General features: G+C 56.2%; 14 protein-coding genes and 1 non-coding gene across 15 annotated transcripts; 7 read left to right on the top strand and 8 right to left on the bottom strand.

Annotated features, from left to right (window-relative positions):
• Positions 1–63: 63 nt before the first annotated feature.
• LEO1 (Paf1-complex subunit LEO1) lies at positions 64–1380 on the top strand (the record flags this gene model as incomplete). The annotated part of the gene is made up of 1 exon (NM_208590.2): positions 64–1380. One exon carries the CDS (start codon positions 64–66, stop codon positions 1378–1380), a length of 1317 nt encoding a protein of 438 aa, NP_983237.2.
• Positions 1381–1659: 279 nt separating this feature from the next.
• On the top strand, positions 1660–2099 carry PFY1 (profilin; the record flags this gene model as incomplete). The annotated part of the gene is made up of 2 exons (NM_208589.1): positions 1660–1672; positions 1732–2099. 2 exons carry the CDS (start codon positions 1660–1662, stop codon positions 2097–2099), a joined length of 381 nt encoding a protein of 126 aa, NP_983236.1.
• A 145-nt stretch (positions 2100–2244) lies between these two features.
• Positions 2245–2556, bottom strand: AGOS_ACL169W (YciI family protein; the record flags this gene model as incomplete). The annotated part of the gene is made up of 1 exon (NM_208588.1): positions 2245–2556. One exon carries the CDS (start codon positions 2554–2556, stop codon positions 2245–2247), a length of 312 nt encoding a protein of 103 aa, NP_983235.1.
• A 203-nt stretch (positions 2557–2759) lies between these two features.
• Positions 2760–3332, bottom strand: AGOS_ACL170W (ACL170Wp; the record flags this gene model as incomplete). The annotated part of the gene is made up of 1 exon (NM_208587.2): positions 2760–3332. The coding sequence occupies one exon, from the start codon at positions 3330–3332 to the stop codon at positions 2760–2762; it is 573 nt and encodes a 190-aa protein (NP_983234.2).
• A 72-nt stretch (positions 3333–3404) lies between these two features.
• AGOS_ACL171W (ACL171Wp) lies at positions 3405–4076 on the bottom strand (the record flags this gene model as incomplete). The annotated part of the gene is made up of 1 exon (NM_208586.1): positions 3405–4076. The coding sequence occupies one exon, from the start codon at positions 4074–4076 to the stop codon at positions 3405–3407; it is 672 nt and encodes a 223-aa protein (NP_983233.1).
• A 229-nt stretch (positions 4077–4305) lies between these two features.
• QDR3 (Qdr3p) lies at positions 4306–6201 on the top strand (the record flags this gene model as incomplete). The annotated part of the gene is made up of 1 exon (NM_208585.2): positions 4306–6201. One exon carries the CDS (start codon positions 4306–4308, stop codon positions 6199–6201), a length of 1896 nt encoding a protein of 631 aa, NP_983232.1.
• A 171-nt stretch (positions 6202–6372) lies between these two features.
• Positions 6373–7608, top strand: CST26 (putative acyltransferase; the record flags this gene model as incomplete). Its single annotated transcript, NM_208584.1, has 1 exon — positions 6373–7608. One exon carries the CDS (start codon positions 6373–6375, stop codon positions 7606–7608), a length of 1236 nt encoding a protein of 411 aa, NP_983231.1.
• A 114-nt stretch (positions 7609–7722) lies between these two features.
• On the bottom strand, positions 7723–9675 carry FAT1 (long-chain fatty acid transporter FAT1; the record flags this gene model as incomplete). The annotated part of the gene is made up of 1 exon (NM_208583.2): positions 7723–9675. The coding sequence occupies one exon, from the start codon at positions 9673–9675 to the stop codon at positions 7723–7725; it is 1953 nt and encodes a 650-aa protein (NP_983230.2).
• Positions 9676–9921: 246 nt separating this feature from the next.
• Positions 9922–10806, bottom strand: FIG1 (Fig1p; the record flags this gene model as incomplete). The annotated part of the gene is made up of 1 exon (NM_208582.2): positions 9922–10806. The coding sequence occupies one exon, from the start codon at positions 10804–10806 to the stop codon at positions 9922–9924; it is 885 nt and encodes a 294-aa protein (NP_983229.2).
• A 398-nt stretch (positions 10807–11204) lies between these two features.
• ATP3 (F1F0 ATP synthase subunit gamma) lies at positions 11205–12077 on the bottom strand (the record flags this gene model as incomplete). Its single annotated transcript, NM_208581.2, has 1 exon — positions 11205–12077. The coding sequence occupies one exon, from the start codon at positions 12075–12077 to the stop codon at positions 11205–11207; it is 873 nt and encodes a 290-aa protein (NP_983228.2).
• Positions 12078–12263: 186 nt separating this feature from the next.
• On the bottom strand, positions 12264–12335 carry AGOS_t0045. Its single transcript has one exon. It is a non-coding gene; the product is annotated as a tRNA-Asp (tRNA).
• A 369-nt stretch (positions 12336–12704) lies between these two features.
• Positions 12705–13154, bottom strand: POP6 (ribonuclease P/MRP protein subunit POP6; the record flags this gene model as incomplete). Its single annotated transcript, NM_208580.1, has 1 exon — positions 12705–13154. The coding sequence occupies one exon, from the start codon at positions 13152–13154 to the stop codon at positions 12705–12707; it is 450 nt and encodes a 149-aa protein (NP_983227.1).
• Positions 13155–13436: 282 nt separating this feature from the next.
• RPP0 (60S ribosomal protein uL10) lies at positions 13437–14366 on the top strand (the record flags this gene model as incomplete). Its single annotated transcript, NM_208579.2, has 1 exon — positions 13437–14366. One exon carries the CDS (start codon positions 13437–13439, stop codon positions 14364–14366), a length of 930 nt encoding a protein of 309 aa, NP_983226.2.
• A 303-nt stretch (positions 14367–14669) lies between these two features.
• AGOS_ACL179C (ACL179Cp) lies at positions 14670–16472 on the top strand (the record flags this gene model as incomplete). The annotated part of the gene is made up of 1 exon (NM_208578.2): positions 14670–16472. The coding sequence occupies one exon, from the start codon at positions 14670–14672 to the stop codon at positions 16470–16472; it is 1803 nt and encodes a 600-aa protein (NP_983225.2).
• Positions 16473–16697: 225 nt separating this feature from the next.
• Positions 16698–17663, top strand: IMO32 (Imo32p; the record flags this gene model as incomplete). The annotated part of the gene is made up of 1 exon (NM_208577.2): positions 16698–17663. One exon carries the CDS (start codon positions 16698–16700, stop codon positions 17661–17663), a length of 966 nt encoding a protein of 321 aa, NP_983224.2.
• Positions 17664–17904: the final 241 nt, after the last annotated feature.

Raw genomic sequence — 17904 nt, 5'->3', positions numbered from 1 at the left:
AAAAGTGCTTGGCGTGGGCAACTGGACATTGGGAATATAGAAGTCCTATTATTTGGTTGAGTTATGGCTGAGGAACAGAGAGATGCGCTCACAGAGAGTGCCGAGCTGAGTGAGCAAAAACTGGAGGATGGCTTCACCTCAGACCAAGGCGGAAGCAGCGCGAACGAGAACGACTTGTTTGGAGAGGACTCGGATGTCTCGGGCAGCGACGACGCCGATGAAGCCGACGATGGGGCAAGCGAGGACAGCGGGAGCAGGCGGTCGCGGGGAACAGGGCATGGACTGGGCGCGGAGGACAACGAAGAACAGGAAATGTACAACCGGAAGTTCTACGGCGATGACCTGCAGCAGGCCTCAGATCTATCGGATGAGGACGAGGCGCGGGAGATAAAGGAGGCGGACCTGGAGCTGGTGAAGCACGTTGTGCCCTACTATACAACAAGCCACTCGAAGGAAGAGACTATATACTACACCAAAGTGCCGCAGTTTCTAACGATCGATCCCGTGCCCTTCGACCCGCCCAGCTTTCAGGGGCAGATAGAAAAGCGGATGGCCCGCTTTTCGTCGAAAGAGGACCAGCTGGGAGACAGCCTGATCGACGAGAACACGATCAGATGGCGCTATTCCCGCGGCAGTGACCAGCGCGTTTTCAAGGAATCCAACGCGCAAGTCATTGAGTGGTCCGATGGCACGCTGTCGCTCAAACTGGGCGACGAGTACACAGACATTCTGACCAACGAGATCGAGAACACGTATCTCACGGTCTCGCACGAGCAGCAGGAAATCATGCAGTGCGTCGAAGGCGGCACCATCTCGAACTCCATGCTCTTCATACCCACCTCTACAAACTCCAAGATACACAAGCGTCTGACAAAGGCCATCGCCAGGCGAGAGGCGCGCGAGCATTCCGGGCCCTCCACGTATATTGTCCGCAAGGACCCCGAGCTAGAAAAGAGAGAACTACAAAAGAAGCATGACCAGGTACTGCGAGAGCGCAGAAAACGACAGCTCAAGGAGCAGCTGGACCGCGACAATCTGGAGGGAGGCCTCGCGCAGGGCTCCTTCGAGTTCAAGAAGGCTGCTGGGCGCGCCGCCCCATACTCCCGCTCCATGGAAGACGAGTACGATGACGAAGACGGCTTTATCGATGACGACGACGACCTCGAAGCGCTGTCGGATAACGACGACGCCGCTGACAGTCTGCCGGGCAGCCCGACTGCCTCGCAGGATGAGGAGGATGACCTAAACGCCGCGCGTCTGCAGCAGCTGAAACGCGAGGGCGCAGCCAAGTACGCTGCTGCCCCGCCGGCCCCGCGCGCAGATGAAGAGGTCGCTCTCAAGCGTCGCAAGGTGGCTGTTCTCGACTCAGACGACGAGTAGCTGCGAGCCTGTGTACAGTATGTAGCCGCCAGTGCATCTCTGCGGTATGTCGATGCCGTTACCCGGCACCTGCCCTGTGCCCCGCATTACCCGGGCACTTCGTTACCCGGATACTTAATTCGTGTGCTATGATGTCAGCAGATCGGAACCCCTTATATAAAAAGATTACAAAAAGCCAAGGTATATTTATTGACAAATCAATACTATTGATACGTAGATTCCACTCACCAGAGCATCTGCGAGTGTTAGCACTAACTCAGATTTCATCCGGAACGCATCATGTCTTGGCAAGGTATGTGTTTTTACGTGTTCTGCTCGTGGCCCGTTCGTGGGTACTAACTAGAGCTTTAGCCTACACTGACAACTTGTTAGCAACCGGGAAGGTCGACAAGGCCACCATCTACTCGAGAGCGGGTGACACAATTTGGGCAAGCTCCGGCGGGCTTGCCTTGGAACCCTCAGAGATCAAGGAGATATCCCAGGGCTTTGACAACGCAGCAGGGTTGCAGGCCAACGGGTTGCACATCCAGGGCCAGAAGTTCATGCTTTTGCGCGCAGACGAGCGCTCGATCTACGGGCGCCATGAGGCGGAGGGCGTCGTTGCCGTGCGCACCAAGCAGACCATCCTCATCGCGCACTACCCCGCGGGCGTGCAGGCTGGTGAGGCCACCAAGATCGTGGAGCAGTTGGCCGACTACTTGATCAGTGTCCAGTACTAAATCCCGGGACCCCACGGGGTTTATCATGTTTTCTCAGCATTTACTATATTAAGTATCTAATTTTGATGTTGCGGTACCCTTCGCAAAGGCTGGCGCGCCCGCCGCTGGTAGGATATACGGAATGGATGAAGCTATACATATATGCTTACTGTTTCTCCTTGCGCACTGCACATCCAAACGGGTAGAGCACGACGTTTTCCACGTCCCACACGCCATGCTTGGCGAACGGGTCATCGCGGATGATCGCCAGCGCCTCCTCCCTGGAGTCCGCGACCAGCGTCAGCTGCGACCCGGCAAACTGTGACGGCCGCCCGTCCACCACCTCCTTGTAGATCGCGCCCGCCTGCACCAGCTTCCCCTGCTCCACGAGCTTTGGGATCTCCGCCAGGTGCTCCTGCCTGTGCACCGACCGGTCCACGCCGGGCTTGTCGTATATAATCGCGCACCACTCCACCATCCTGTCGTGGTTAGCATGCCCGCCCCAGCTGCGCAGCTGCGTCACCTTATATACGGCACCCGGGCGGTGCAAGGATTTCGCATGAAGCCCCTTCCGTCCCTGCAGTTGCCTAGAGCAAATATTCGTGCCATTCTGCTATGTAAACCCTATACCAAGCGGCCCGCCCGCCTCGGGAGGCTAGCCTCAGGGACGTGCAGGCGCTGTCATCTCCTAGTAAACTCTTCGATGCTCGTAAGTGCACCTGACGGGCCTCTTGCCGGATCTCGATGCGCTACGAGCTGCCGCAGCCGCTGCAGACGCGTGGGCCGCGACCCGATGCCTGTAGATGAGCTCCCTGCGCGCGTGCCCTTGCCGCTCATAGCGAGTACGAAGTCTGACGCGATGAGAAAGAACGGGCAGAGAAAAAGCGTGCTTTTGGGGATGTATTTGGTTATTTGTGACATGTGCGAGCGTGAAAATGCAAAATGTGATAAGGAGCCTGTGCTGCCGGAGACTAGCGAACCCTGACGGCGGTGTAATCGTCCTCTGGGCTGGACGTGTGCAAGCAAAAGAACAGGGAAGTCCTGTAGCGTTGCGTGCTTCTGTGTTCTGGTGATCTCAGTAATGCATTTGCACTCCGTGAGATTTTTTTCACTATTATGGGGCCGACGAAGCTGGTCCGGGCACCACAGTCGCGAGCTCTGCGCGCAAAAGCCGGCGCGGGATGCGGGAGGCCACCTACAATAGTGGGGGGCCGCGCGCTTGGCATGCACATGTGGAGCCTCCGCTGGGGCCATAGCGGCCTTGAGCTAATACATCTGCGGCGTCTGAGCGCTGCTCTGCGCGGCGTCCCGCGCCTACTGGCGCCCTCAGGTGGTCGGCCCTGCGGTCACATTGAGGCCCTCAAACAAGTTTGTCTCCGAAATCTTGAGTGTCACCAAGGGCTCGTCCTCTAGGATACTGCGCAAAAACCGCGCGCAGTCGGCCTTGCCGGGTACCCAGCTGCCCACACTGGCGCCGAGCGCATCGAGCGCCCTCGTCGTCAATTCATTCACCACGGGCGGGCCCACATAGAACGGCGTGCCATCTGGGATGTTGCGCTCGAACTCGGCGATGTCGCTGAGTTGGAATTCTGCGCCCCCCTCGGCCCCCGCACGCGCCGACGCTGACATCGCGCGTAGTTCCGCGAGGAAGATCGGGGCATACTGCTGGTAAGCCTCGGCGAGGTCTGGCGGCAGGCGCGCCGCCGGCGGCGCGCCGCCGACGCAGGCCTGAAGCCGCCCGAGCAGGGCAAGCCACGATGCAACTTGCGCTAACTTCATCTTTTGCTTGCCGAGTAGAACAGTGAGGCGTCCGTGGCATCTCAACGCTGGCTGCCGGGTGGCTGCGCTCTTAGCTTCCCGCGCAATGTGCCACAAAACCGCAGGCCCGCCTGGATCAAATTGACGGACGCAGGCACTTTTACGCAGCCGCGCGCTTCGTCCCCGGAGCTCCACAGGAAGCGGGCAGCAGCAGCTTATGGGGCCCGGGATTCCCCTCATAACCGACTGCGGTTCCGGTACCCTCCGAAGCTAGTGCTTCGTTGGGCATCGCGAAGCGCTGACTCTATGCTTTGTAAAATTACGTAAGATCGCCCTGTCCCGGGACGGAGAGCGGGCGCTGCGCTAGCATAAAAGCACGCAGGTCACTGTGCATGAAACTCGAATCGAACGCCGTACTCGATGGTAGAACTAAACGGGCTCCGCTTCGAAGTACGCACAGTTGAGTGAAATGTCAGTGTCGGCGCAACGCGCCCAAGAGCAGAATAGCATGGACATCGAACAGAGGTCATCGCAGCCGAGTCGAAGCAACAGCCATGCAGGATCGCCGGGGTACGAAAAAGTGCAGCCGCTGTATGCCGCAGAGAACGGTTCCACGGAGACTGCCCCGACAGCCACCGGGCTGTTTGATAGCTCGCACGTTGTACCGGTGTCGCAACGGCGCGGACTGCTGAGTAGGCTGGCGCTTGTGCCCGAATTCCGGGACGCACGTCTCTATCCCCCGCGGGTCAAAAAGCTGATCCTGGTCATCGTCGCCTTTGCATGTATTCTGGGTCCCATGGGGACCAGCATCATCTATCCTGCGATCGGGACTATCATGCAGGATTTTGGCACTTCGCGGTTTCTGGTCAGTGTGTCTGTAGGCACCTACCTCGCTGCGCTGGGCATCTTCCCCATCTGGTGGTCGTCGCTGGCGGACAAAAACGGCCGCCGAACAGTGTACGTGCTGTCGTTCGCGCTGCTGGTGGTGTTCAGCGTGGGCACGGCCTTCTCGCGCAACATCGAGACATTTATCATCCTGCGCATCCTGTGTGGCGCGGCCAGCGCCAGTGTCCAGAGTGTCGGCGCGGGCACGATTGCGGACCTGTACGTGCCCGAGGAGCGAGGGCGCAACCTGGGCTACTACTATCTGGGCCCGCTCATGGCGCCCCTGCTGTCGCCCATTGTGAGCTCGCTGCTGGTCAACCGCTGGTCCTGGCGCAGCACGCAATGGTTCATGGTGATCCTGGCGGCGCTGACGTTTTTGTTGCTGGTCTTCGCGCTGCCGGAGACACTGCGCACCCAGGATAATAAGGAGCTTGTAGCGCGCATTCTGCGCGAGTGCCGCAAGCAAGGGTCGGCTTCGGCACCGGCTACGCCGGCTGACAGCGCCTTACCGCCGTCGCTGCACTCCACGCACGCCGACCTCGCCAGTCTGGATAGCGCCGCGGCTGATCTTGCCTCGCAACTGACCGACACCGTCGCGCTCTACGACGCGCAGCGCAACTTCGTCGACCTCGGTGCCCCCTCACTCAGCCGCATCCACTCGTCGAACCCGCGCGTCGAGGGCCGCATCCTGCAGCAGGACCGCGAGCGCTTGCGCACCGGCCTCGAGCGCGCCATCTCGCAGCAGGCGCCGCGCCCGCATCAGCGTCTCGCCCGCGAGCTACACTTCTACCTGTTGCGCCCGCTGCGCTCGCTCTACTTTCTCCGCTACCCGCCCGTCCTGCTGGCCGTCTTGTACAACGGCGCCTGTTTTGCCGCCGTCTACGTCGTCAACCTGACCATCGAGTACTGCTACTCGCGCGACCCCTACAACATGCGCCCGCTCTACCTCGGCCTGTTGTACATCCCCAACGCGGCCACCTACATATTCAGCGCGATCTACGGCGGCCGATGGGTCGACGCGCTGCTGCGCCGCTACACGCGCCGCCACGGCGTTGGCGTGCCCGAGGCGCGCCTCTCTTGGAACGTCGCGCTGGCTGCAGCCCTCCTGCCGCTGTCGCTGCTGGCTATCGGCTGGCCGCTGCACTGCAAGGCCCCGTGGCCAGTCCCGCTCATTGGCACTGCTTTTTTCGGCTTAGCCGCCATGCTCATCATCGGCGCCATCACCGCCTACCTCGTCGACTCACTGCCTGCCCGTGGAGCCACCGGCGTCGCCCTCAACAACCTCATCCGCATGCTTCTGGCCGCGGTCTGCGTGTTTGTGTTGGACGCCATGCTCCACAGAATGGGTCCTGGGTGGACCATGACTCTGTTTGCGGCGCTACTCGTCTGCAGTGGACTGCCGCTGTACATACTGAAACGCAAGAGCAGCTACTGGCGAGAGCACTACGATCTCCAGCATCTCTACGATCGGGTGGGCTGATCCGCTGGGAGACCTCGGCACGCTTCTCGGACTACTTGACGTGTTTTGCTGGATGATGGCTTAGCGCGCCACCCTATATAAAATCGCAGGCTAGAAATTTGGGCACCCAGAGTGCGGACGCAGCTTCTAGCCGCAACGCAAGGAGTCAAGGCCACATAGTAAACGCACGCAATGATTACTATGAGTGCAGTAGCACAGCAGGCGCACCGCACGGTGCTCGCTGCGTTGGTCACGTTTGTTTTTATTCAGGGGTGCGTGTCGCTGGTGATATTCCAGTTTTCCATGAAGTGTATGTACCGGAGCAATCGGATCGGGCTCCAATCGCAGCTGGATCGGTCTAAAAAGAGCTTTATTTTGCTTCTGGTGACGATCATGACGATTGTTGCGCCGTCGTACGTACGGGTCACGACAGACAACGCGTCGGTCGCGAAGGGGACATTCTGGCGGGACAAGGGGCAGGGCCAGCTGCGGTCGCGGCTGGAGCGCAACTCGGTGGTGATCAGCAACCACCAGATATACACGGACTGGGTGTTCCTATGGTGGCTGGCTTACACGTCGGGGCTCGCGGGACGGGTGTACATCATGCTCAAGAAGTCGCTGGCGGCGATCCCGGTGCTTGGCTATGGGATGAAAAACTACGGCTTCATCTTCATGAACCGGAGGTGGAACCTGGACCGGGTGCACCTAGGCAACTCGCTGCAGCGCCTGGACCGTGACGGGCGCGGGCTCGGGCCGCTGGCGGGGCACGCGCCGTCGCGCGTCACTGCCGAGGGAGAGGAGGAATACGAATCACAGGACGGCGAAGCGAGCAAACAGACGTGGCCGTACACGCTCATCTTGTTCCCGGAGGGCACGAACATGAGCTCGAACACGCGGGAGCGCAGCAATGTATACGCGAGAAAGATTAATGTACAGCCGTTCGAGAACGTGCTGCTACCGCGCAGCACGGGCCTGCGCTTCGCGCTGGAAAAGCTGGCGCCCAGCTGCGACTGTGTTTACGACGTAACGATCGGATACTCGGGGGTCAAGAAGACCACCTACGCGGAGCAGATTTACGACCTTCAGAGCATCTTCCTCCGGGGTCAAGGGCCAAAGCTTGTGGATGTGCACATCCGCACCTTCAAGCTGTCGGAGATCCCATACAAGGATGAAAAGGCCTTTGAACAGTGGCTCTACAAGGTTTGGGGGGAGAAGGATAAATTGCTAGAGCGCTACTACCAGAAGGGCAGCTTTGATCTGGACCCCGATTTGACCCATACTGTTTCAGGGCTGTGCGAAATTGACACCGCTGAGGTGTTCCTCGTCATGATAGTCCCGATGCTTATCCTCGCAGCGGCCTCCTTTCTGTTTACGAAGTACGCTGTACAATATTTTGGCAAGTATAGCATGGCTGCAGCAATATATTAGAGTTATACTGAAACTTTTCTATTTCTATAGTTGATAATGGCTTTTATGGATGGCTTCCCAGGTATTTTTTTTATTTTGAACTCCCTACCGGTGTCAATCCCGGCATTGTCTGGTCTAAAGCTTTGCCTTTCCGGTTGATATCTGCTCCCAGTCCTCGTCGGTCAAGACTTTGTACTGCGAGTAGTCTTTTAACCAGTAAATTGTCTCGTCCCCATCCGCACCATGAGGCAACTGCTGGTTTTTGTACTGTTTCTTGGCGAACTTATAGTTATCGGTTGTTTCCAGCTGGTTTGTGAACTTGATGAACAGCGGCAAGGCGTACCGAGGAAGAGCATGTTTCAAATACTCGACAAGGTCGTCTAACAAACTGGCATGGTCCAGTCCGCGGCGCGCTGGATTCAGTTGGATAACAGCAAACCCGGCTCTACCCTCGTAGCTTGGAATCTTCAGGCCCACTACAACCAAACAGTCAAAGAGGTCCTTGTTGAACGAGAGCAACTGATTCTCCACCTCGGTAGTCGAGACATTTTCGGATTTCCACCGGTACGTATCACCCATCCGGTCCACGAAGTACCATTGCCCGTACTTGTCGGATTTCAAGAGATCGCCTGACCGGTACCATGCATCTCCCTTCCTGAAAACATCGCGTAGAACCTTGCTCTCCGTCGCCTTTTTGTTGCCCAAGTACCCCTGGAACGAGGTGTGCGGTTTGCGGGGGAAAAAGATCCGCATTAGTAGTTCACCAGGTTCATCACTTGCTGGGACCTCGCAGAATCCATTTTCGTTCCGGTATACTACCGACTCATCGTCCGGATCAACCCGCACTAGAGTTTGCTGGTACGACAGTATCCAGTGCACAAGGCTGCCATAGCTCCTGCATGCTCCAACGCCAAACGTACCCAGTTGGAAGGCAGTTGTGGCAAATGGCGCCTCAGTTGATGCGTAGAATTCACCGATCGCCTCAATGCGGAACCTCTTTTTGAAATCCATCCAGATACTTTGGCGGAGTCCGTTCCCGTAAGCGACCTTAACTGTTGCCATATCTTCGTACTCGGATTTCGGAGCGTTCATGAGGTACCGACACACTTCTCCCACATACTGGATATGCGTGGCCTTGGACAGATATGCCTCCTTCCAGAATGTGGTAGTCGAAAACTTATTGGAGATGGCAATACAGCCGCCCTGTGTAAAAACTGCGCAGACACCCAGCAACGCCGCGGTCGAGTGATACAGCGGCATGGCCGTGAGTACCACACTTTCTGGGCTTATACGCATCATAAAACCAAACAGCGAGCATCCAAGAGTAGCTTTACGCCAGGACATAATTGCCGATTTAGGCAGTCCCGTCGTCCCCGACGTGTAGATCAACATCGCAGGATCATAGTCGTGGAGGGTGCGCGGCGTGCGCTCGCCACGTTTGATTAGGAGAGAGGGGCTCTTGTCGCTTTTAATAATCGCCAACATCTGCTCCTCGTCAAAGTGGTGGATCTGTAACTCAGGAAGCTCCTTCAAAAGCTCCGCCTCGGACCCTTTGGGCAGGTTGGTCGTTCCTGCATCCACAAATAACAAGCGCGCGTTCGAAATCTTCACCGAGTGAATCAGCGGCGTGCCCTTCTGGTTGTGGTTTACAAATGCCGGCACAGCGCCGATGTTCCACAGCGCCAGCCATAGGAACAGGAACATCGGCTTGTTCGCATAGTTAACCGCCACATGCTCGCCGGCACGCACCCCGTAGTCGTGGTATAGCACGTAAGACAGCCGCAGCACATGCTCGTACGTCTCACGGTAAGTGTACGTCTCCACCGTGAAGTCGCCCTTCCGCGCCTGCGGGCGGCAGTATCGGATACACGGCGAATCCCCATGTTTCGCAACCTGGGCCTCGAAAACATACCATGTTGGGAACCGTTGTGTCAGTGTGCACCATCCGTATGCTACCAACGCCTGAACGAAGTACGTGATTGTCCGAATATCGTCCAATATCCGAAACCTCCTGTTCAGCGCTAAAAGCGGCATTATCACCGGAAGCGCAAGGGTCCGCAACACTTGCTTCAGTAGTTGCTGTGCCATGGTTAATCCCTTCACTAGATAGACAGGTGCTATTTTTGAATCTTAGACGTAGACGTTTACACGATTCTGATACTTTACTTGGTCTTTATAGTGCAGTTCTTCTGTCAAGAGATCAATGAGTCGAGGCCATTTTTACAACGGCTATTTACTCAGCCGTTCCCGAAAAAACGTTCGCATCAAAATTCCGATAGTCATCATTCTCGAAGGATTACACAATGCAAGCAGCTAGCAACTAGCGCATAGACACTAATACTTATTACCTAGTGTAGAACGGTCACTTTGCGCGTACTTCGCATAGTCGCTGTTCGCGTAGCGCTCGTAATCAGCCTGGCCGCGTGACTTCTTGTCACGAGCCTGGTCCCTGAAGTAGATGGCCCAGATAATGATGCAATCAAGCAGCACAAAGACAAAACAGGACCAGACCATGGCAGTGGCCTTGCGGCCGCGATGGACCTTGATTACGCCCATGCTTGCTGGGGGTATGAATGCGGAAGCTGCATTGCAGGCAACGTGGGTCCACATGGAGCCGAAAGCAAGGAACACGACGACCAACGGACTGAGTCCAAGCAGTGCCAGGTTCAGGGGTCGCTTGTAGGGCAGCATAGGTACGGTGACGTAAAGTAGGATGCAGAACATCAGAATGGCAAGGATGATGCTGATCATGAAGATATACGGGTGGTCAATGTCTGCGGCGGCTGCGTGGGCAAGGCCGAGGATGTTCAGGTCGGTGTGGGAGGAGCTGTTGGCTGCAGCGGGTATATTGAAGACGCGGAGGTCGAGAGCATCGTAGAGGGGAGTGCCTGTGATGTTCTTGCGCCCGAAGCACTGTACCGGGCCGCCAGGATATGCGGCGGGAAGGTTTGAGAGACACACTCCGAGGTAGCCGACCTTGATGCGGAGCTGCTCGAACCCAGTCGTGTTCGTGCGCTCGTGCAACGATTTTTCAATCACAGTGTACAGCGGCGACTGCGCGTTAAATTGTAGGCGGCTGAGGAAGGTGGACTGCTGTTGACTGTTGTAGCATCCCAGAAGCACGAACACAGCCAACAGAATGGCGATGGCATTGAACGTGAGTGCAAACAGCCGTGGCGTCCGCTTGACGAGAAAGAGCACGATTGGACCGAAGATCATACTGCGTGGTGCTGGGCGATAGAAACACGGGCTTCGAGTGTAGCATGGTCGTGGGGCCGGTATTTATGTACCTGCCTGCTGCATAAAGCCCACGGGCGTGGCCACAGAAGTTACATTGTCTCTGTATCTTGTCTGTTGCAGCGTGACACGGGCCCGCCGCGCCGTCTTTACATGGCTGAAACACTGCTCCGGTGGTTGCCACACAACGGTGACACCGCAACCTAGCGCAGTGAACAGGAGCCTTTAGTTTTATGAATGTTTGTACGTCATTATGTATAGAGATAGATATGCGTATGTGCTTCCTGCGAGCAGCATTGCGGTCTCCCACTCTTACCAGCCTGCGAGACACCTCGAATATTGTGTCAGATGTGTGCGAAAAGGAAAAACAATCCACGGGCTCAGTCCAAGGAGGAAGCACCGGTGATAATGTCAACCAATTCGTTGGTAATAACTGCCTGTCTGGTTCTGTTGTATAGGATGGAGTACTTGTTAATCATTTCGCCGGCGTTCTTGGATGCGTTGTCCATTGCGTTTCTTCTGGCAGAGATCTCGGCAGAGTACCCGTCAGCCATAGCGGAGAGGATCTGGTTGGCCAGAGTGAACTCGAACAAATCCTGGGGGACGTTGGAGTCAGAGTCCACCTCGTACTTGGAAAACGAAGGGGACTGCTCGATGGTGTCGGCATTGTACACAGGCTTCTGCGAAGGCTCAAATGACAAAGAAGAAATTGGGGAGTTGTAGAACACAGTGATCTTGCCGTACTTCGCAGCATCGTGCTCCAAGATCTTGTCTGCGATCAATGCAGACTCCTCGAACGTGGGCGCCTCCTTGCCCACGCCATTGAAGGACATCTTCAGGTTGTCAGCGTGAGACCGCATAATCTGGTTTTTGACCTTGTCACCAACAGTCACGACGTCGCTGCTTGGGTGGTTTGCCAGATGTGCGCGTACAGCCTTAGCCAGCTGAGAGTGGATGGAACCACACAGACCCTTGTCCGACGTAATTGCAATCACCAGATCACGTGCCTCGCCCTCGCCCACCGCAGTCCCAGCGTTGCTGTAGAACTCGGCCTCGGCCTTGGAGTACTGGCGAGCCGTCTGCTTCGCACGGTCCGCCTTCCCCAACCGAGTCGAAGCCACGATCTTCATCGTCTTGGTGATCTTCTCGATGTTCTTGATAGACTTCAAACGCATCTCAATCTCCCGCAGCGTCGCATAGCTTCTGCTAGCGCCCTGAACGGCACCAATGGCGGCTCTGGATCTGATGAACATGGTATTACGTTGCTTTAGCTGCTCGAGAACGTGCTTGCCACCAACTACGAGTGTCTAGTACCGGCGACGTTCCTTCGCTGCCGGCGAAACCGAAAAATTGCAGTGTTGGGCGTGGTGTATGGCTCATCAAATAACTGTATATTATTGGACAGTTATCACGTGACTCCAATTGCGGGTTGGAAAAAACTCCGCGACGGGGAATTGAACCCCGATCCCGCGCGCGACAAGCGCGAATTCTAACCATTAAACTATCGCGGACAACTTGTCTAATGAAACGTAAGATGAACCATAGCTGCGAGTGGTATTTAATGTCAATCTCTAAACTGTGCTGTTTAAACCATTGCAGAACATATGCATCGGCACATTGATGAGGCGACGCAAACGCCATAGTTTCGATACTATACGCTCTCAAGCTGATGAGTTTGATGCTATTAAATGGATATATTACCGTAAACGTAAAATAACCTGCTGGCCGCGCATTGCCTGGCAGCTAACCGCGCACGCAGCGTGTGTACAAGCGCAATAGATGGCGCATCGCCAGTAGCCCGCCAATTTCCAGCATTCGCCTCCCTGTGTCATCGCCTCAGCACAATCTCTGAATTGACGGTGCCGATCCGTGGTGCCCGCCTATTGACGTTGAAAGCCAGCAAGGCTGGTCAATGATCCCGCAGGCGCCACAATCACCAGTAGCACGGGTATATTCACGCGCGTCTCAAGTAGCTCATTTCTACCTGGGCCAACATGCGCAAGGCAGCTAAGATGGTTAAACTGCTCGTAGCCGATTTTCCGCTCTTGGAGCGTCGCCTTCAGTATTTCCACAGCACCGAGCTGGCGCTGCACGTGCTGCCCATATGAATACAGTAGCACCGCTCTGTTCTCTGCTATCGATTGCATTGCACGCTGTACCCCGACCTCGACATGTGTGGCCTTCGATATCTGGATGCATGTCTCTTCGTTATTGAAGAGCGCGCGTTTATCCGCGTCCAGCACGTGATTCAAGAGCTCATTGCGAATATAATTGAAGCAGGACTCCGGAACGTCAAGCTGAGCGTCTATTTCCTCTCCTTGGTACTGCATCTTTGCGTCGAGCGAACCGGACTATGTGGTGATGAGCTGGGAAACCTAAGGTCCAAATATCTTAGATATCCCCATGTGACTGTGAACCCATACATTTACATTTGCACCCATACATTTCGTTTGGTGTATAGAAGTCTTTATATCGTTAAATACGATATTGTACCAACGCGCAAGCTCTGGATGACTTTTATCACGATCACCATCAAGTGCCAGTAACGTTTGCATCTAGAGGAGATCGAGCAGGAACACCTTTAAACATCCTATCAAAGAACATCTATTGAAATGGGAGGCGTCCGTGAGAAGAAGTCTGAATACTTCGCTAAGCTAAGAGAGTACTTGGAAGAGTACAAGTCCGTCTTCGTTGTCGGTGTCGACAATGTCTCTTCGCAGCAGATGCACGAGGTCAGAAAGGCCTTGAGAGGCAAGGCTGTGGTGTTGATGGGTAAGAACACCATGGTTAGAAGAGCCATCAGAGGTTTCATTGCTGACTTCCCAGACTACGAGAAGCTATTGCCTTTCGTTAAGGGCAACGTCGGTTTTGTCTTCACCAACGAGCCTTTGACCGACATTAAGGAGGTCATTGTTGCCAACAAGGTTGCTGCTCCGGCCAGAGCTGGTGCTGTTGCCCCAGAGGACATCTGGGTTCTAGCTGTCAACACCGGTATGGAGCCAGGTAAGACCTCTTTCTTCCAGGCTTTGGGTGTCCCAACCAAGATTGCCAGAGGTACCATTGAGATTACCTCCGACGTCAAGGTCGTTGAGGCCGGTAACAGAGTCGGTGCCTCCGAGGCTTCTTTGTTGAACTTGTTGAACATCTCTCCGTTCACCTACGGTTTGACTGTTGTTCAGGTCTACGACAACGGCCAGGTCTTCCCAGCCTCCATCTTGGACATCACTGACGAGGAGTTGGTCTCTCACTTCGTTACTGCTGTGAACACCATTGCCTCTATCTCCTTGGCTATCGGCTACCCAACCTTGCCATCTGTCGGTCACACCTTGATCAACAACTACAAGGACTTGCTAGCTGTCGCTATCGCTGCCAACTACGTCTACCCAGAGATTGAGGAGCTAGTTGACAGAATCGAGAACCCAGACAAGTACGCTTCTGCCGCTCCAGCTGCTGCTGCTTCCTCCGCCCCAGCTGAGGAGGCTGCCGCTGAGGAGGACGAGGAGTCTGAGGACGATGACATGGGCTTCGGCTTGTTCGATTAAACAACCTTTTAGATTACGCAGTCCAGTGTTTTAGGTAGCACTATGTATAATTTTTTAGGGTATAAACGATTAATTGGATAACTTCAACGTACCGCTATTGAATCCCGTCTAAACGCGCAGCGCGGACTGTCTGACGTTTTCATTCCGATATCTTTGGCTGGAAGACACATGCGCTTCGGAAGGTGTCAGTGTCACAAAAAGAGATATTACATGACATCTAGGAAAATAAAACGGATGTGCTTGGAGGGAACTGATAGATAACTCCGGGTTGTACTACAGCAAAGTCAACCAACGGATATCATCATGTCGTTGTCCCTAAGAGATGTGAATAAGGGTAAATATAACTTTCCGGATGGATATGATAGCATAGGGAAAACCAAGAGGACTCTGCATCCTTCAGCAAACGCCAAGCTTTTGTTTGCAGAAGAACAGTTACCACATTCTATTGATGCCATATTTGCGCCGCTAGAGGAGAACAAGGAATACGATGGGGACGACGGTAACGCAGCCGCCATCGAAGGGGAATATGAAACCGAAAGGTTCGGACTAAGATCCAACAGCGTGGTACAGCAGATAGGTGAGTTTGCGCCCATTGAGGACTTCACACGCGACGACAGCAGAATGATGTATGAAAGTATGGGCACGAGCCTTCGGTTGGACTCACAGGGAGTAGTCAAGTACTCTATCAGAGAAGACAGCATGATCATGCACACCCCACCTTCAAACCGCGGCTACTTTTTGCCATCGGTTATGACTTCCTTTAGCAGTGCGTTGGACATGCTGTATGAATTGGTACACGACAGTCTCATGGTGCCAGCTAACTACCGATACGCAGGAGTCGACATTGACGCAGAGTCCGAGAGCCTCAATACAAACCTCTTTATCATCCCATTGCAACGGAAAATCTGTCATTTGGTCGATGTTCTAGTCCACCTAAACCATCTAGAGTTGACCCTTGAAGTGTTCAAACAATGTGGAGATAGCGCTGTGGAGCCGGAGCAGTGCAAGCGCCTCGATGCGTGTCTACATGAGATACTTGAGCTTGTTGCCAATTTTGTTAATGAAGACCAGCACGAGGCTACGATTTTTCAGAGTTTTATGGCCTCCAAGGCCTTCTCTAGGAAGTTCAAATTTAGCCAGGTCGGCGCTGACGTGCTAGACGAGGTAAGACCGTTGCTTACGTTAGCCAACACGCCGCAGCTGACCTTGCAGAGCTTCAAGTTTGACGTGCAGCTCATAGATAACGATGACACCAGTCTACAGGAGGAGTTGCGGTACCATGTCAACTATATGCTAGCATACCAGCTCCTATTTCAGAAACTTAAAGGCTTCTTCATCAATTGTCTATCATTTGAACAGAACGAGGACAGCGGCATCGTCCTCCACTGCTTGGAGGGCTTTTTGACCAACTCTGTCGAGCTTGAGAGCGCAGAGTTACTTGTAGGTTTGGATACCGCTATCGACGCATGGGCCCGCAAAGACCACGACCGAAGCATTGTCCTTGCCAGCTGGTGCAACGAAATGGCCAGGAAACAGGCCAAATTGGGCCAGCAGGCAGAGGAGGACGATGACACCTTGGGTGGCGGCGACAAGTACAACGTCGCGAAGCTCTTCATCCAGCAGTTGAAGGACATCACTGCGGGCCACTCGCTTAGCTCTGGCTTCACGGTGTTGACGGCCGGTCTCGACTCGGGCGCAGTCCCCAATTCCGAGCTCGTGCTCTACCAGAACCAGAGCAGAAACATCAACATCAAGCGCTGGGTTTTCGGCCAACAGAAATCGCTATCCCACAAGCAGCGCTTACTTGAGAAGTGCCACAAGTTGAAGTGGAAGCTTGTCAAGTGGTCGCAGGGGTTCTCGCGCAAGAAGCAGACCACAGAAAGGCGCCAGTACCTTGCCTCCAGAGGAAACAACTCGGAGTTGGTCAGCCTCTCCATCTCTGGGAGCTACCACAACTGGCGCAACGCCTATCATAATCCTGTCTTCAATAATTTGCATAACGGCTCCCGCAAACTGGGCGAGCTACAGGACCGCGCAAAGAAGATAGACGAATTCAAGAGAAAGCGAGACAGGCTTATGTTCCTTTTCTTCGGGGAGGATTCATAGTGCCCTAAAGCTGCCCTCACAACCGGCCGCCGCCGCTGGGCAGGCTCCAGCAACGGTAAGCGCCAGCCTTTTAGTTTCTTCATATACTCAGCATGCGAGGCCTGCTCGCCTGCTCACGTGCCACGGTGCCGCCTGCGTGCTCACTTCGTCTGCCCGGCGCGCGCGAAGTGAACCTATACAGAACGGCGCACTATGTAGCCATATACAGCAGAGCCTTGCAGGGCAATGAACTCATTACTGACACGTCTCCTCCCGGTAGGCCGCCCGGTCGCGCTTGGCACGGCCGCGCCGCGCGGCCGCGTGCTGTACAGCACGCGCCTGGCGGACCCAGAACTCGAGCGCATCGAGACCGTCCCGCTGCAGGCCACGCGCCTGGCGGGCGAGCCCGCGCGCGCGGGCGCGCAGCCCGCCGCGCCCGTCGTGATCTTGCACGGCCTGTTCGGCTCGCGCCGCAACAACCGCCGCCTCGCCCAGCTCCTCAACGGCCGCCTGGGCCGCGACGTCTACACGCTCGACCTGCGCAACCACGGCGCGTCACCCCGCACCCCGCGCCACGACTACCCCGCCATGGTCGCAGACGTCGCGCGCTGGCTGCGCGAGAATACCGGCCGCGCGGCCCCGGTCCTCGTCGGACACTCGATGGGCGCCAAGGTCGCCATGGGCCTCGCCCTGCGCCAGCCGCACCTGTGCTCCGCCCTGGTCTCCATCGAGAACGCGCCGGTCGCCACGGTGCCCGAGCCGGAGTTCCCTCGCTACATCGGCGCCCTCGAGCGCCTCGCCGCGCAGCCTGAGCTCTCTGCCGCGCAGGCGCAGCGCGCCCTCGCCGCCGTCGAGTCCGACCCCGACGTCCGCCTGTTCCTCCTCTCGCTCATGGAGCACTACCGCGACCCCGCCTCAGGCAAGTTGCGCTACCGCCCGCGCATCCCCCTGCGCACGCTCAAGGACGCCGTTGTCCGCGGCGCCATCGCCGGCTGGGAGCTTTCCCCCGCGACCCACCGCTACACGGGCCCGGCGCTGTTCCTCCGCGGCACGCGCTCGAACTACGTCGCCGACGACTACCTACCTGCCGTCGGCAGCTACTTCCCGAACTTCGACGTCCGCGACGTTGCCGGCGGCCACTGGATCAACAGCCAGCAGCCGCAGCTCTGCGCCGACCTCATCGTAGACTTCCTCGGCCGCCGCGATCTTTAGAGCCCGCGGCCCGCGGTGTCAAGGTGTAGTACATAGAAACATCCGGCCCGTCCGGCCAGACCGCTTAGTCATCCCACGCCCAGCTCAGCCACGGGCACCGTCTGCGCGCGCCGCCCGTGCGGTGCTGAAACAGCCCAGGCGCAGCCGGAAATGCTGGCACCACACCCGATGCCGGCGGAATTGTGCCGCGCCAGCGTGCCACAATCCCCCCGTCTCCGTGTACGGCAGTTGTGTTTGCTGG

This window comes from Eremothecium gossypii, chromosome III (assembly GCF_000091025.4).
Source record: "Eremothecium gossypii ATCC 10895 chromosome III, complete sequence".
NCBI lineage: Eukaryota > Fungi > Ascomycota > Saccharomycetes > Saccharomycetales > Saccharomycetaceae > Eremothecium > Eremothecium gossypii.
The sequence above is the reverse complement of the archived record's forward strand: the minus strand, read 5'-3'. Positions and strand labels throughout refer to the sequence as shown.